The sequence below is a fragment of the Anarrhichthys ocellatus genome, unplaced genomic scaffold (assembly GCF_004355925.1).
Source record: "Anarrhichthys ocellatus isolate YVR2014 unplaced genomic scaffold, GSC_Weel_1.0 scaffold41, whole genome shotgun sequence".
Taxonomy (NCBI): domain Eukaryota; kingdom Metazoa; phylum Chordata; class Actinopteri; order Perciformes; family Anarhichadidae; genus Anarrhichthys; species Anarrhichthys ocellatus.
The window spans coordinates 1,355,730-1,371,232 of record NW_022280071.1 but is presented as its reverse complement, the minus strand read 5'-3'; the positions used below and the strand labels follow the sequence as shown (position 1 = coordinate 1,371,232).

General features: G+C 42.4%; 1 protein-coding gene across 1 annotated transcript in view; it reads left to right on the top strand.

The window, feature by feature from the left end:
* The window catches only part of agbl1 (AGBL carboxypeptidase 1), a 149,092-nt gene extending 134,769 nt beyond the window's left edge, over positions 1–14,323 (top strand). The window contains exon 26 of the mRNA XM_031868067.1: positions 11,842–14,323. Coding sequence (XP_031723927.1) covers positions 11,842–12,148 — 307 coding nt within the window. The 3' untranslated portion in view covers positions 12,149–14,323. The remainder of the gene's footprint in view (positions 1–11,841) is intronic.
* The last annotated feature ends 1,180 nt before the right edge of the window (positions 14,324–15,503 follow it).

The following is a 15,503-nucleotide window of genomic DNA, read 5'->3' as shown; positions in this document are numbered from 1 at the left end:
GACCGATGTCACAGACATCTTCCTCTGCAGCAACTTTCTGTTGCTGTTTGTAGTAGAGGAACTCTTGAGAGTTGGGCTCTGGGAAACTTTTTTTTCCCAGAAGCGGACCCAAGGATATAAAAGAGATCTTTGTGAAAGGAGGAGATATTTAGTAAGCCTGAGCCGGGACTGAGTGTGGAGTTAAAGCCAAGCCTCGAGTGCCTTCCCCTCCGGTGCTGTCTCACTCACACATAAGACACTGACTGCCTCTCTTGTTCTCTCTCTCTTGCTTTCCCTATCTCTCTTTCTCAATGCACCCACTGGATCTTCTCCATGTCTTTGAGAGAAAAAAAAGACATTGTCAGAACTCTAGCTTAGCGCTACGATTAGCAACTAGCAAGCAGCCTGCCAGGGCCTGGCAACCTCCTGTGCTCAGTGGAGTACATTTAGCTCTGCCCTGATATTCCCTTTCAACTGCTGAACCAGACTTGAAACGAGACACAAAATCAGAATCAGAAACCGTTTATTGCCAATGTATGTTGCACAAACAAGGAATTTGTCATGGCGGGTGGTGTGTAACATTAAACAATAACATTAAAGAATCAACAGCAATCAACACAGTGCAAGAAGTAGAAACATATTACAATTTACAATAGAATATAAAAGAATATAAAATAAAGTGCACAACAAACAGATAACAGTATAAACAAGTATGATGAAGTGTAATGTTAAAAGTGTCAAGTGTGTTTAAATAAAGAAACATAGAAGGGATGTGCAGGGGAGTGACTGGTAAGAAATTGCGCTGGGATGGGTGGTACAGAGGCATGAGCCCCTGCTGAGCTGGGGGATGGGGGGCCTGGTGGTCTGGGGCTGGTTGATTGAGCCGTGGGGGGTGGGGTCAGGACTGTCCCATTGTCTTTCAAATCTACTGTAGTACTCGTTCAGCTTGTCTGCCAGGCGTGGGGGGGTTTAGGTTTGTAGTTTATCTGTCTGAGGCCTCTCCAGACAGAAGCAGAGTCACTTGCTGAGAGCTGGTATTACAGTTTCTCAGAGCACAGTCGTTTAGCGTCTCTCAGCGCCTTGCTAAACCTGTATTTTGCCTCTTTGTACAAGTCCTTGTCCCCACTCCTACATGTCTGTTCCTTGTGCAGCCTTAACTGTCTGAGTTCTGCTGTAAACCAGGGTTTGTCGTTGTTATAACTCACCCCGGTGCTTGTTGGAACACAGCTGTCCTCACAGAAGCTGATGTACGACATCACAGCCTCTATACTCATCCAGACTGTTGGTAGCAGTCCTGAAAACATCCCAGTCTGTACAGTCCAAGCACGCCCGAAGATCCTCCAGAGCTTCACTGGTCCACTGCTTGAATTTCCTCACCACAGGTTTACAGAGCTTGATTTTCTGCCTGTATGCAGGAATCAGATGGACCATGACGTGGTCAGAGAAACCCAGTGCAGCACGAGGGACGGCGTGATAGGCCCCGCTGATTGTGGTGTAACAGTGGTCTAAAATGTTCTCCTCTCTGGTTGAGCATTTAATAAACTGTCTGTATTTAGGGAGTTCATGGCTGAGGTTTCCTTTGTTAAAGTCACCAAGGACAATAACTAAAGAGTCCGGGTTGGTCCGCTCCACACACAGTATCTGTTCGGCGAGTGTCCGCTGTTCCTCCTGCACGTTACCCTGCGGTGGCATGTAAACACCAACCAGTATGAATGAAGCGAACTCACGGGGGGAGTAAAAGGGTTTACAGTTTATAATGAAAGATTCCGGTATTGTTCCACAGAGCCAGGTCTCAGTGAAGCACAAAATGGAGGATGAAGAAAAGTCTCTGTCTTTCCCCACCAGTAGCTGAAGACCATCCAGTTTGTTGCACAGTGAGCGCACGTTGGCGAGAAATATGCCCGGCAGCGGTATGCGAAATCCACGTGTGCGGAGACGCACAAGCGGACCGGAACGTTTCCCTCTCCTACGGAGTTTTACTGCATGCGTTAAGGTGAGAGAACCTTGGACTAGAATGTCTAGTAATTCCACAGAAGTTAACAGAAAAGTTGGAAGTAAGTCCACTGGAGTTGTTTCCCTCATGTTATGAGCTCATCTCTGGTGAAAGAGCTCAGGGTATCACAGCAGAAAACAGTATTTACAACAAAAACAACACAAAACACAAAAGTTGCAATGTGTTACAATTGTTTTCCAAATGCTATTGCTATAGCCGTCTACTATAATTACACTCTGCTGCTGTTTATCATTGAGCAGGTTCCACTGGAGTCAACGTGGTTTAGTGCCTTGCTCCTTGGCAGAGCACACTTTTATTTTCATGTTACTCTCTAAAAGAAAGGTCCTCAATTCACATACAATCCTGCAAATGTCTCTTCAGAGTTTTAGGCAATACAATGCTACACCTCTCTTGAAACCTGAACTATGTATGTAGGATTGATTGATGGTGTGTGTATACACAGTGTGTATGCATAATGTATATTTGATTTTTTATAATTGCCAATGCTTTAGAAATACTCCCACCCTGGTAGCACAATTCGTCCATAATACCATATTTGGTTTGGTGCAATTTATAAAATGTGTCACAAGACAAAAAATCTATAGCAATGCGATGTTAATTGGTAAACATTCGTTCATCTCAAAATCCCTCAGCAGCATGAATGTGAAGGTTTAAAACTAGATGAAGGATTGTGGCGTGTCTTAAATTGAACAGGGTTCATCCTCTGCGGAGCTTGAAGGTGCTCGGCATATTTCAAGATAATCTCATTAGATTTTCAAACACAGGACTTTAACCCATCAACACTGATGTCAGTGTTGACTTATTTTGCCTCGTTACTGAAGTACTGTGGCTAAGTGGAGAGCAGGGTCGTCCTTCAATCAGAGGATCGGTGGTTTGGTCCCCGGCTCCGCTAGTCGCATGTTGATGTGTTCTTGAGCAAGACACTTAACCGCAAAATTGCTCCTATAGCTGTGCCTATGATTTGTGAATGAGTTTGATAGACAGGTGGCACTTAGCCTCTGCCATTAGTATGTGAATGGGTGAATGATGACAAGTAGTGTGAAAGCACTTTGAGTGGTTGGAAAGACTACAAAAGCGCTATACAAGTACAGTCTAGTTACGTAACCAGCATAATTATTATTTACTAGTGCTGGGCAAGTTTACGCGTTATTAACGCGTTAACGCATTAATTAATTAACAATTATATCCGCTGTTTTTTAAAATTTATTATTAAGCGGACATTTTTAACACAAAAACCGGGTAGCGAGCGGTGAACAGCTGTGTTTGTGTGGTGTCACTTCCTTCTGCTGCCGCCCTCCCCCCGACCGGGTGACACGCCAGATCAGGAACCCCCCTTCGCCGTCGGTCCCTCCTGTCTCTCTCTCTCACACACGCACACACATGAGCGCGATCGTCTCGTTACAGGATCATGACAATATCAAAATACATATTGTCGAGTTAACATATAAGCAAGAGAGAACAAACTGCTCTTAACTGCAACTCTTTAGGTTACTGCCATGGTACAGACTACAAGTTCCATGCTTCACCTACATTCCCCTGGGTCCTAAGTCCCTCCAGGTACAGCTTCTTATCACCCTCTATGTACCAACGTACATTTATAACAAATACCACACATATTACGGTAATCAGCATTGCATATGTGTCTGACCAAAATACCAAAAAAAGCAAAAAAGAAATGATTCATTTAAATTATTTTTTTTCGAGATTTTAAAGTGTTTTGTTTGTAATATGTATAATAAGCATATCATTTAGTTATCGCTAATGAGAATTTAACAAACGTAAAAAACATGACGTAGATGGGTTTGCAGTTTTCAAGGTGTATATTTCAAATTGCATCTCTTACACACATGAAGATAAAGTTGTGAACACGGCTGAATATCTATTATCAGAATCATTATAACTGTGTTATAACTGCTACTATGTAAAGAGAATACTGCTGTTAAAAATAACCTGATTTGTTTAAAGTGTTTGCAAACCAAATGTTATTGCACTTTTGTTCAAATAGCAGTACTTTTAAAATAAAAGTGCGCAATACACTACTTTTGAATTCATTATTGAACTTTGCGCATAACAATGCGATTAATCGCAATTAATCTCAAAACAATCATGCGATTCAAAATTGTAATCGTTGCCCAGCACTATTGTTTACATAAAAAAGGTATTTATTTTAACCTAAAATACGATCTTTTCCTAAACCTAGCAAAGTACTTCTGTTGCCTAAAGTAACCAAGCAGCTTGGTTGCCTTAACCAAACCAAGTAGTTTTGCATAAGCAGAAACTTTACGTTTCCTGTGAAGACAGAAGTTTATTTTGAAAAACACCTTGCATGTAACACGAGTGAAAACTGACACGACTTCCCTGACACGTCCAAGCTTATATCTGATATGTATTTCTATTGAAATAACAAACGTCCATATCTTAACCCAATTCACAATGGAATATAAAGGAAGTACGTAGAGCGACATAGTTTGAAGCGTACGGCCTCTGACTGTTGTAAATTGTTTGATTGCATGTGTACTTTTATTGTGAAGAGCATGAAACAGGAAGTGCTTTTACTTTGAGAAGCGAGAAGTAGCATGGTACGTGTATTATTGATGCGAACGATGATGATGATAAGGAAAAACCTAGATGTCGGGTGCAAGAGTGCGCTCTGTTTACTGTAACAGTTGCTATACTGCAGTTTCAGACAGTAAACGTGTTCCGTAAAAAAACAGACGTGTTGGTCGTCTTTAGAAGCTCCACTTCACAACATTTTGGTGCCGAAACCCGGGAAGTCAAGACTGTGAGACTTTAAACTTAGACGAAGTTGGAAGCTAACGCTAACGCTAGCTGGAGAGATGGCCACACAATTTGAACGGATGAAAAAGAAGCGTAAAACAATATGCACCTCGACAACGAAGCTGTTAACTCACATTGAAGAAGAGGTGAGCGAAGATGTGCCAGACTGTGAGAGACTCCGTGAGCTGTTAACACTATTGTTGACGAGAGAAGAAAGTTTATTTGACTTAGACAAAGGCATTGAAGACGGAACGGAGACGAATGCGCTTGAGTCAGAGATTGCAACCGCTCAGGAATACCAGGACCGCATCCTCACATTGAAAACCCGCGCCACAAGATCCATTCAGAGGGCAGAGAAATCCGTGAGTGTGGGGTGAGCGATGCAAATTCAAGTTCAGTCAGATCGCTAAATAAGCATACTGTCAAACTGCCTAAGTTGGTGATAGAAAAATACAGCGGAGAAATAAGCCAGTGGCAAGAATTCTGGTCACAATATGAAACAGCTATCCACGACAACGACACACTGTGTAAAAGGGAAAAGTTCAAATACCTGAGATCCTATCTGACCGGAGCTGCTGCAAGATCTGTGGCAGGACTAACTATGATAGATGATAATTATGATGCCACAGTACAACTGCTTCAGAGCCGTTTTGGAAGAAAGGACATTGTAATAAGTGCACATATGTCCAGACTGCTAAACTTGGCTCCTGTGAAAAGATCATCAGATGTTGTAGCTCTCAGGCACCTGTACGATGAATATGAAATACAGATCCGAAGTCCAGAATCATTAGGGGTTCACAGCGACACATATGGCTGCCTGCTATGCCCAGTACTGCTGCAGCTCATACCAGAAGATATTGCACTAGACTACACCCGCAAGTCAGACTCCAGTGGCGAATGGAAAGTGCTTGAGCTCGTCCAGTTCCTGCCAAATGAAGTCCAAAGCAGAGAGAGAGCTCTTCATCTCACCAGACCAGGTAACACACAAAGAGACTTTCCACAAAATAACAGATCATTTGGTAAGCCAGACCCCGTTTATGAAAACAAACCTAAAAGATGGAACGTGCCTTCAGCAACGGCTTTGCACACAGCAAGTAATGTTTGTCAGACCTGTGTGTATTGTGACGGTGCCAACCATAAACCCGAACACTGTCCAGACAGTTCTGTGGCTGCTCGCAAGGAGAAACTGAGAAAGCTGGGAAGATGCTACGTGTGCCTCGGTCCAAAACACAAAACAAAATTCTGCAGAGTCAAGGGTGTTTCGTGTGCCTTGTGCCATCGCAGACATCACCAGTCAGTTTGTGATCAAAGTGAAGCTAAGCCAGACGCTGACAGTGGTGGTACAGATGCTGTGGTATCCTCTGTGTCCAGCACAGTGAAACCGAGAGCGGACGTTCAGAACACAGTGTTGCTCCAGACAGCCAAGGCATGGGCAGTAGCCCCAGCGGGGAGGAAAATGGTACGCTGCCTGATAGATGGAGGTAGCCAGAAAAGCTTAATTCGCGAAGATGTAGTTAAAGCACTAAAACTGCCAGTGGTCAGGCAAGAGACGCTGCACATCCACACCTTTGGGTCCACTGCTCCTGTCACTGCACGTCGCAACATCGTGAGAGTGTTACTGGAAAACGTGTGGAATACACTGCAAAAAATTGAAATTGAAGCAGTGGAAACCCCTCAACTGTGCACGGCTGTGATACAGGTCCCCAGCGAACCTATCCAAGAGGAGTTAAAGAGAAGAGGTCTTCAACTTGCTGATTTTCTACCAGAGGGCACTGAGGATCCAGAACTGTCAGTGTTAATAGGAGCAGACTATTACTGGAAAATAGTGACTGGCAAAGTTCAGAGAATAACAGAATCACTAGTAGCCGTTGAAAGCAGATTCGGATGGGTACTGCAGGGTCCAGTAACCACATCCAGTGTAACCGATGCCACTTGCATGCACATCTGCCGAGATGAGGACACTCAAATAGCCAAACAACTACATGCTTTCTGGGAAGTAGAGTCACTGGGTATCGTTCATGAAAAAACCCAGAGCCCAGAAGAAACAGAAGCTCTTCAGAACTTTGAGAAGACTATAAAGTATAAGGATGGCCGCTACAGAGTTGAGTTGCCGTGGCGACCTGACAGAAGATAAGGTAACAACTAAACTGAGGGTTGTATTTGATGCATCATCACATGAAGAGAGTTGCCCCTCCCTTAATGACTGTTTACTGACTGGGCCCAACCTGAACCCAAATCTGTTAGATGTGCTGATAAAGTTCAGACTCCACCAGATAGCCTTTACGGCAGACATCACCAAGGCTTTCTTGCAGATAGAACTAGCAGAAAGAGACAAGGATGCTGTGAGGTTCCTGTGGCTACATGGACCTCCAACCAAAGACTGTAAAAATGAGCTGCGCATCATGAGAATGAGTAGATTGATTTTTGGAGTGTCACCCAGCCCGTTCCTTTTAGCTGCAACAATAAGAAACCACATCAGGCAGTATGAAGCGGAACAGCATAAGACAGTGGAGGCACTGAGAGAGTCCCTCTACGTAGATGATTTTATCTCCAGGTCATGTGATGTGGATGAAGCACTTCTAGTTGCCGCAACAGCAAAGGAGATTCTGTCTCACGCCGGCATGAACCTGTGCAAATGGGTGACAAATTCACCAGACCTGAGAGACAAGTGGACAGAAAGGGATGTGGAGCACACAACAGACACAGCAATTTGTGGAAATGTACTGAAGGTGTTGGGGTTGGTATGGAGATCGGAGGACAGTTTTGTGTTTGATTTAAAGGGATTACTGGACATTGTAAAGGACAAAGAAAACACAAAGAGAAGTGTGCTAAAGACATCAGCCAGAGTCTTCGACCCCATCGGTTTCCTCACTCCATTCACTATTCGAGTAAAGTGTTTGTTTCAAGAACTATGGGAGAGGGGAATCGGTTGGGATGAGCAGCTTCCCTCAGATTTGGCTGAAAAATGGGATCAGTGGTGTGTAGAGCTGCCACAGCTCCACCTGGTGGACATTCCAAGATGGTACCAGATCAAGATCCGACCAAACTTGCAGATAAAACTGCACGTCTTCTGCGACACCAGTGAGAAGGCATACAGTGCTGTTGCCTATCTGCAAGGACAGAACAAGGAAGGAGATGTTGTAACAAGCTTTGTGGCTTCCAAGTCAAAGGTAGCCCCACTAAAGAAAATGACTTTACCACGCTTGGAACTCATGGGTGCACTGATTGGAGCGAGGTTAGGAAATAATCTCCTCAAGCCACTCAACATGGAAAGAAATCAGCTCTGTGGACAGATTCAATGATTGTTTTCCATTGGATACGCAGCACAGCACAAAGGTGGAAGCCATTTGTGGCCAACAGAGTGACCGAAATACAAGGACTCACAAATCCAGAGTTGTGGTGTCACTGCAATGGCAAAACTAATCCTGCTGATTTACCTACCAGAGGCCAGAGCGTCGAAAACCTCATCCAAAGCCAGCTGTGGTGGAGCGGACCTGCTTCACTGCTATCAACTGATGTGGAAAAGGACATGGATGAGGACTGTGTTGAAGATGAGGTGAACACTGAGCTTAGGTCTAAGTTTCAGGCTGTAGTACAGCTGACCAGCACTGAACAAGCTGAGCCACTATTGGACTTGGAGAAGTACAGTAGGTTAAAAACTGCATTAAGAATAACTGCATGGGTGAAAAGATTCATAGCTAATGCCCGTTGTAGTCAAAGGATTCAGGGAGAGCTAACTTCAGAGGAGCTCACTGCAGCAGAGGTGTATTGGGTGAAGATGACCCAAGAGCAGAGCTTCAGCCAAGAAATCGTCCAGCTGAAATCTGGACAGGACATCAAGAGAGATTCAAAAATAAAAGACTTGAAACCATTCTTGGATGAGAATAGCCTTATTAGTGTAGGAGGCAGGCTACAGTACTCTGATTTCAGATTTAGACAGCAACACCCATGGGTGCTACCTATAAATCACAGATACTCTGAGTTACTTGTTCAGGACTGTCATGAGAGATTGATGCATTCTGGAGTCAGAGACACTCTAGTACAAGTGAGAGAGAGGTATTGGATTCCAAAAGGGAGACAGCTAGTCAAGAAGATGGTATCACATTGCTACATCTGCAGAAGATTGAAGGTGAAACCAGCACAGCAGTCCACGGCTCCATTACCCAGAGACAGAGTGACCGAGTCCCCTCCCTTTGAAGTTATTGGGGTGGATTTTGCAGGGCCATTATATGTTAAGGCTAGTGGTCAGTCTAAGAAGGCATATATTGCACTTTTCACTTGCGCTGTCACCAGAGCAGTGCATTTAGAGTTGGTTTCTGATCAGACTACAGAAAACTTTCTGTTGGCCTTAAAGAGGTTTATCGCAAGGCGAGGACTGTGTAAGGTTGTTTATTCAGACAACGCCAAAACGTTCAAAAGAGCAGAACAAGATGTAAAGGATTTATGGAAGTCATTCAGAGGATCAGAGCTCACAGAGTTTTTAGAAGCTCCACTTCACAACACTGACCAAGTGGCAGTATTTGACAAGTAGGGAGTGAGAAAGTGTTCAAACATGACATTCAACTGAGGACAAACTAACCTAACAACTAAGATAAACAATGTTTCTTAAAGATATTTGTCTTTATTGACGGGGAGGAAAATAGCTTTTTTCAGACTTTTGGGTCTGATATTACAGCTTAAGTGGATGAATTTCTGAATGAGAAAAATAGCAATTCAATCAAATAAATCAGAGCGTAAACAAAGCCGCTGGTGTTTTAGTACATTACAGTCATTTAGCAGACGCTTTTATCCAAAGCAACTTACAATTCAGATTCTATACACCGTAGGCACAGCTACGGGAGACATTGTTGGGGTTAAGTGTCAAACTCAAGACACATCAACATGCGACTAGTGGGTCCGGAGCCGGGGATCGAACCGCCGATCCTGTGATTGAAGGACGGCCCTGCTCTCCATTTAGCCACAGTAGTGGGTGCTATACACACTGGGCCTTTCAGAGAATCAGCATTTTGCAGTGTGCTGACTCACACTGTAGATAAGCTGTCTCGCTTCATTGCCATTCACAGCACACAGACAGAGCACAAACACACACACACAAACGAGTTGCTGTCATCAGTATGCTAGACGTAAACTCTCATTCCTGTCTGTCTCTCTCCTCCCTTCCTTTTTCTCTCCCTCTCTCTCAGCTACATAAGGTGGAGATCAGTGTGCGTGTCACATCCTCTCTGTCCCAACAGAGTCCCAGTGTGTCTCCACACGCTCTGCCACACACACACACACACACACACACACAGCATCCCATGAGTGTGTGTGTATAATCAGATTACCCGGATTTTCTGTCAACTGTCAATCCCAGCGACTGTAGCCGAGCTCAAGGTCACACTGTGTGAGGAGGAGGGGGAGCACGGAGCCCCCGAGCACGGAATATGTTCAAAAACTATGCAACATGTTATTAGATGGGTTCAGGTGTCCATCCTTATGAATGCAGGTTGTGCAGTCCGGCTTTCCCACACTGCTCATTTTGAAAGTCCAACAGAGATCCCAAAGTGCCCAAAGATAGCGATTACGTCAGGGGGAAATGTGTAAAGAGTAATGCAACAGACGTGTGGAGTATTTCACTCTGATGGAGTGTAAACATATCATTTTAGTTCTCAATATGTCACCTGGTGTAAACACCATATGACATTCTAGAACAGACTACAGGCCTCTATGTGATATCTTCACACAGATGCTTTGAGAGTCCGACTGCAATTATGTTTTTCTTCTGCTACACCTTACAGATGTGTTCTTTAAATCATATACCTCGTGCTCACCTCTGAGAAAGAAGTCACTTCCCAAGAGAGGTATTTGATGTATTTTGGTTTTCAGTTCAGCTGCCAATCATACACCGACGTGCCCCTTCAATGTGACAGAAAAAGTTATTTTAGTCTTCCCTTTTATTATATAACTATAGAAAATGTATTTGAAAGTCACTTTGACATTATTTACCACTTGATAAGTTGTCAGTTGGATTTCAAACAGGTTTGTGTTGTTTTGTTTGTTTGATGATTGTTGTTAAAATGTTATAGTTACAAAAAACAATTAATATAAACATTTTGAACATGTCATTCAAACAAGACAGAAAACATGAACATTTAACAGAATTAAAAAGTCATAACTATGTTTGTTTCGTAAAATAAGTATACATGTTATGTAGCTTACGTATGCGGCAATAGTTACGTGTTATGTAACAAATAAGTATTGTAGTTTTGTAGTTTAAGACAAAAGGCTACATTACTTACCCGACAAAAGTATTTGAACTTAATTACTGACAAAAAATAAGTCACTGTTAACTTTTGGTTTGGAGACACCAAGAGCGGTGTCCTGAGTCAAAGTTCTGTCTTTTTTTACCCATCCAATCCACCACAACCTCCTCCTTGCACGGACTTCATCGCTCACTTGGCTTCCTCCTTTTACTCGCCAAATCTAAGGCTTCATAGTTTGAAGCATATGGCCGCAGACCAAGCTGCTGTATTTGACGAGTTGGGAGTGAGAATTAGCTGTCAGGAAAGTGCCCAAGTGACAGCGAAACAAGGACCCTGAAACTGAAGCAGCTAAATGGAACTGAGCCATCATTCATTTTTATAATTTACACCCGTTCACACCAGTTACATCTTTTCTAATGTGGCATGGCAAAATGTCTGCAGGAAAAAAAAGACCTGCCGGACTCTTACCGTGACATTTGAAATGTCTTTTTTCCCCTTTCAGTTACTTGATTACAGGAGAAACAAGATGTAGAGGGGTAGGTGTCAACTGTTCCATGTGAAGAAACGAAAGATTGACTGTATTCGTGAATGGAGAAAACCCAAAAAACAAAGAGGAACAGTGTTACTGTATATGACATCATTATGAGACAACAAAAAGAAAGAAGAAAACTGTTAAAAAATGTTTGAATAAATAAATATTCACAACAACATATTTGCAAATGTTTTCTGAGGAAGGCAACTCATTCAACTTGTTGGACCTTAACGATACACACATTGTGTTTTGGTGAGCACCACTAAACGCAACATAACTCATCTTCTCTCCTGTAGCTGTTTCGAAGACGACGAGCCCCCGTGTGTCGAGGAGATTGAGTATTCCGCAGACTGTCCCGCACTCGCAGGCGCCGATCTGGACTCGGACATCAATGGCAACACGGCTAGCGCTGACGAAGAGGAGGAGGGCGATGAAGGATGCAGGGAAGTGAAACATCGGCGGGGCAGTGTCGGCCAATCGCAGCAGTCGAGTGCGAAGGGCCGCCTGTTCCCTCACCTGATGCGACAGGCCTCCGCCGAGATGCTTGGCGAGAAAAGAAATGCGTGCAACGCCGTGAGCGTCAACAGACAAGTCATGAGTTAAAGGAATTTTAAAGTCTGCAATGTTCTACGGCTTTTGTCAGCATTGTAAGATTTCCTCGTTGGAACTTAGTAGGTGTGTTTAAATGAAAAGAAACACCGTGGTAAATTATACACATGAACAAAAGCAAAATATTAAAAAAAAAGCTCATTTTTGGATCTAGAATTCAAATAAAGTGAGGAGCCAATCACACCGAGATGCGTCACTAGAAACGCGTCACCTGAAAACCATTGTTTTCCTAGGGTTTTTTAGACACACATAAAAGTTTAAATATTATCAACTTTTCAGTTGTTTTTTAATTGGCTCAGAAGTATGACACACTTTCCGCACAACTCTATAAGTCTATAATGTGTAATAGCACAACTCTTTTGCAAAAAGCAGTCAGACCTGCACTCATATCGAGGAAAGCCAACTATGCTTTTTTCTTCTTTTCTTTTTTCAAACTGAGAAACAGAATATGGTTTCAAAAAGTCCAGGATGGAGATCGGGTTGTAAATGATTCATTAGCAACTGGTCACCGCAGCAGTATTTTATGGTGGGTCAGGATAGTCTTAATGGTGTGGATTGGTCTCATGCAACCAGTAAATAAACATGAGTAGAATGAACCCATTCCTCTCAGAAACAAACACACTACATACCTTTTTTGTCATAAAAAACAAAGTAGCTGACGTTACAGCTGGCAGTTTGTTCTAAATGTTGAGCAGTATTAAAATTTCTTAATAACTAACCAGTTCACCACCGGCACTTCGGATGATCTCTTATTTCAGAAGAAAATTAATTAAATGGATTATTTTTGACATTTATACAATCATAGCTGGTACTTTGGTTATTGCAGCTGTGAAAAGCTTGAAAATCCACTTGCTTGTTTGGATTGATATATGAGTGTTGGAGTCTTTAGAAAAACAACGGTATTGATTGTTGATGACCTATGTTTACGTTCAGCACCGAAGCAGGACGTGGTGCATGGTGTTCCTATAGGGCAGCAAAAGGTGAGGGTGTGGATGTGAGGGGCTGGAAATTAATAGCTTCAAACCCCGTTTAACTAAAAAACAACATATTTCTTATAATTGTATAAACTTGACCAATGTACCCCTAACGCGCTTCTGATAAGTCTGGCTAGAAAAACGTAACCATACTGAACCAAACAGACAGAGAATCAACCTATCTTATTGTTTAGGAATGAAGAGGTGTTTACTGTATTTCCATCAGGGTACCAGGTACAGAGTCTTTCTCACCATGACCAACACCAACACCCAGATGATTGTTTCATAGGTAAACAATTTACAAGCTTATTGGGTAATGAGCGAGGACCATTTGGGGTTCCAGCGACAAAGTTTAGCGAAGAGAGTCGTAGAATGCACTTTTGAGAAACGATATAATGAATGTTACACACGTTATATACCCAGTTAAAGAAGATATTCTGGGCAACAATATCCTGCAAGCCATTTTACACACTTCAAACACAATTCTACAGGAGTAATATAAGTATCTAAAACAATTACCACAATATCACTCTTTTTTCGCCATTGCTGAGCCGACCACGTATTCCGGTAGGCGCTAAGAAGAAGCTAAAGGCTAACACGGAAAACCGAAATAGCAGAAAGCACGCCAATAACACACAGATCCCAAGGATATCTTCAGAATTTCTCTCCGTGAAACCATTACAGAGCTGTGAGCAAACAAGCACCAGAACCACAAACCGCTTTATCAATAAAAATCATAACTGCACCTCACTGTGAGCTGAATTTCGTGAAGAGAACGGATAAATCCCGGTTATTTCCATTCAAATGTGTTCGACGTATATCCTGTTGTGTCTCTGAACTGTTTCCTGAAGAAAGGGGGGGGGTCTACCTGAAGTAGGGGTGATGGGGGTAGGGATTTGACTTTCGGCGAATGGAATTTTACGCTCCGATGGCTAACGATTCTGTCAATCAATACCACGTTACTCCCACTCAATTGTATGGACTCTGTCGCGTCGAAGGAGGGTCCATTGACTGAAATCGACCAATCATAGGCTGAGAAAGGCCCACATACACACAGGGAAACTACAGTCAGATGAGAAAATCCCATGGATGACAGACAGAAACAGGCTCAGAGAGGAGTCAGGCTCTCACAATGAAGCCAAACTGCTGTATTTGGATAGATTGAACACTATTAATGATAAAACAAGTGCAATATATAGTTATATAGTATATAAAATTAGAATGGAACAGCTGGTTCCAAAATTTAAATTTGGTTTACCTCGCCTGACCTCTCTGTACTAAAACCTCTCTAATTTTGTTCTGCTTCACTTTATCAAAGTCGAACTTTGCACAGAGACTGTTCACATATTGTGCTATGATTTGGGAGTGTTTTTAGGCTTTCAGCTGCATCATTCCAAAGAAATAACAATAAATGGGCTTTTTTTCAGGCGAACCTGAAACTTTTCAATTTGAGCTGTGTGCCATCTTCATTTACTCTTAACCAGTAACATATACACTGATATTTACACATCTAAACAAATCTCAAGTGTTACCTTTATTATAACATCAAAATTATTCAAATAGACCTTGTAGTTGCAGAAATACACTCTTTTTAGTATGCAGTTTTCGAGCAGAGCACTAAAAATAGGGCTAGGGCACTACAGGACCAGTAAAAAGACGACAGGGTCCAAGATTGTATTTCAGCCAATGCCTTCCTCTTTTACTCTTCACACAGACTCTTAAACTGGATTCAACCAAGGCCTGCTCGAACGTGATTGGTCAATATTAGTCGGACTACAGCAAGGAACCTATAAAATGATATATTCCTTGGACTACAAACTCAAACCAGATCACTTCAGATACCAAAATCTTGTCCTGTTGCCGGTTCTGTACTGGATATGAATGAATAACTAGGATGTTTCTGTATATAGTATTTATGTACTGACCATCATTCAGTACTGCTCTAAATTTAACAGTGAAGTGAAAAATTCTTTGTAATATTTTAATCAATGACACACTGTGCTAATTGACCAGAAGATCTCTTTTGTTTGTGTGACCACAAATGTATGTTCTACTGGTGGTGAGTCCTGAAGATAATGAGGTCAGACAGTTGTTAAAAATATTCATGATCCCCAGGAGATGATTTTATTATGTTGACCCCCGGACCTTTCTTATACCGCCACCATCAGGACAAAATGTTTGTTTGAACAACACTTTAGTCAAAGTGTAGACTTCTGTGAAATATAGTGTGGGCATTCATGGTCCCCAGCAAATTAATCTTAATATTTTTGTCTAATAACGGGCCAAAATTTCTACATATACGCGAGAAAGATCTACTAATCAGGGGCTGACTTTCCTGAAATGTAACTTGCACACACTTGCTCTCTAGAGGCTGA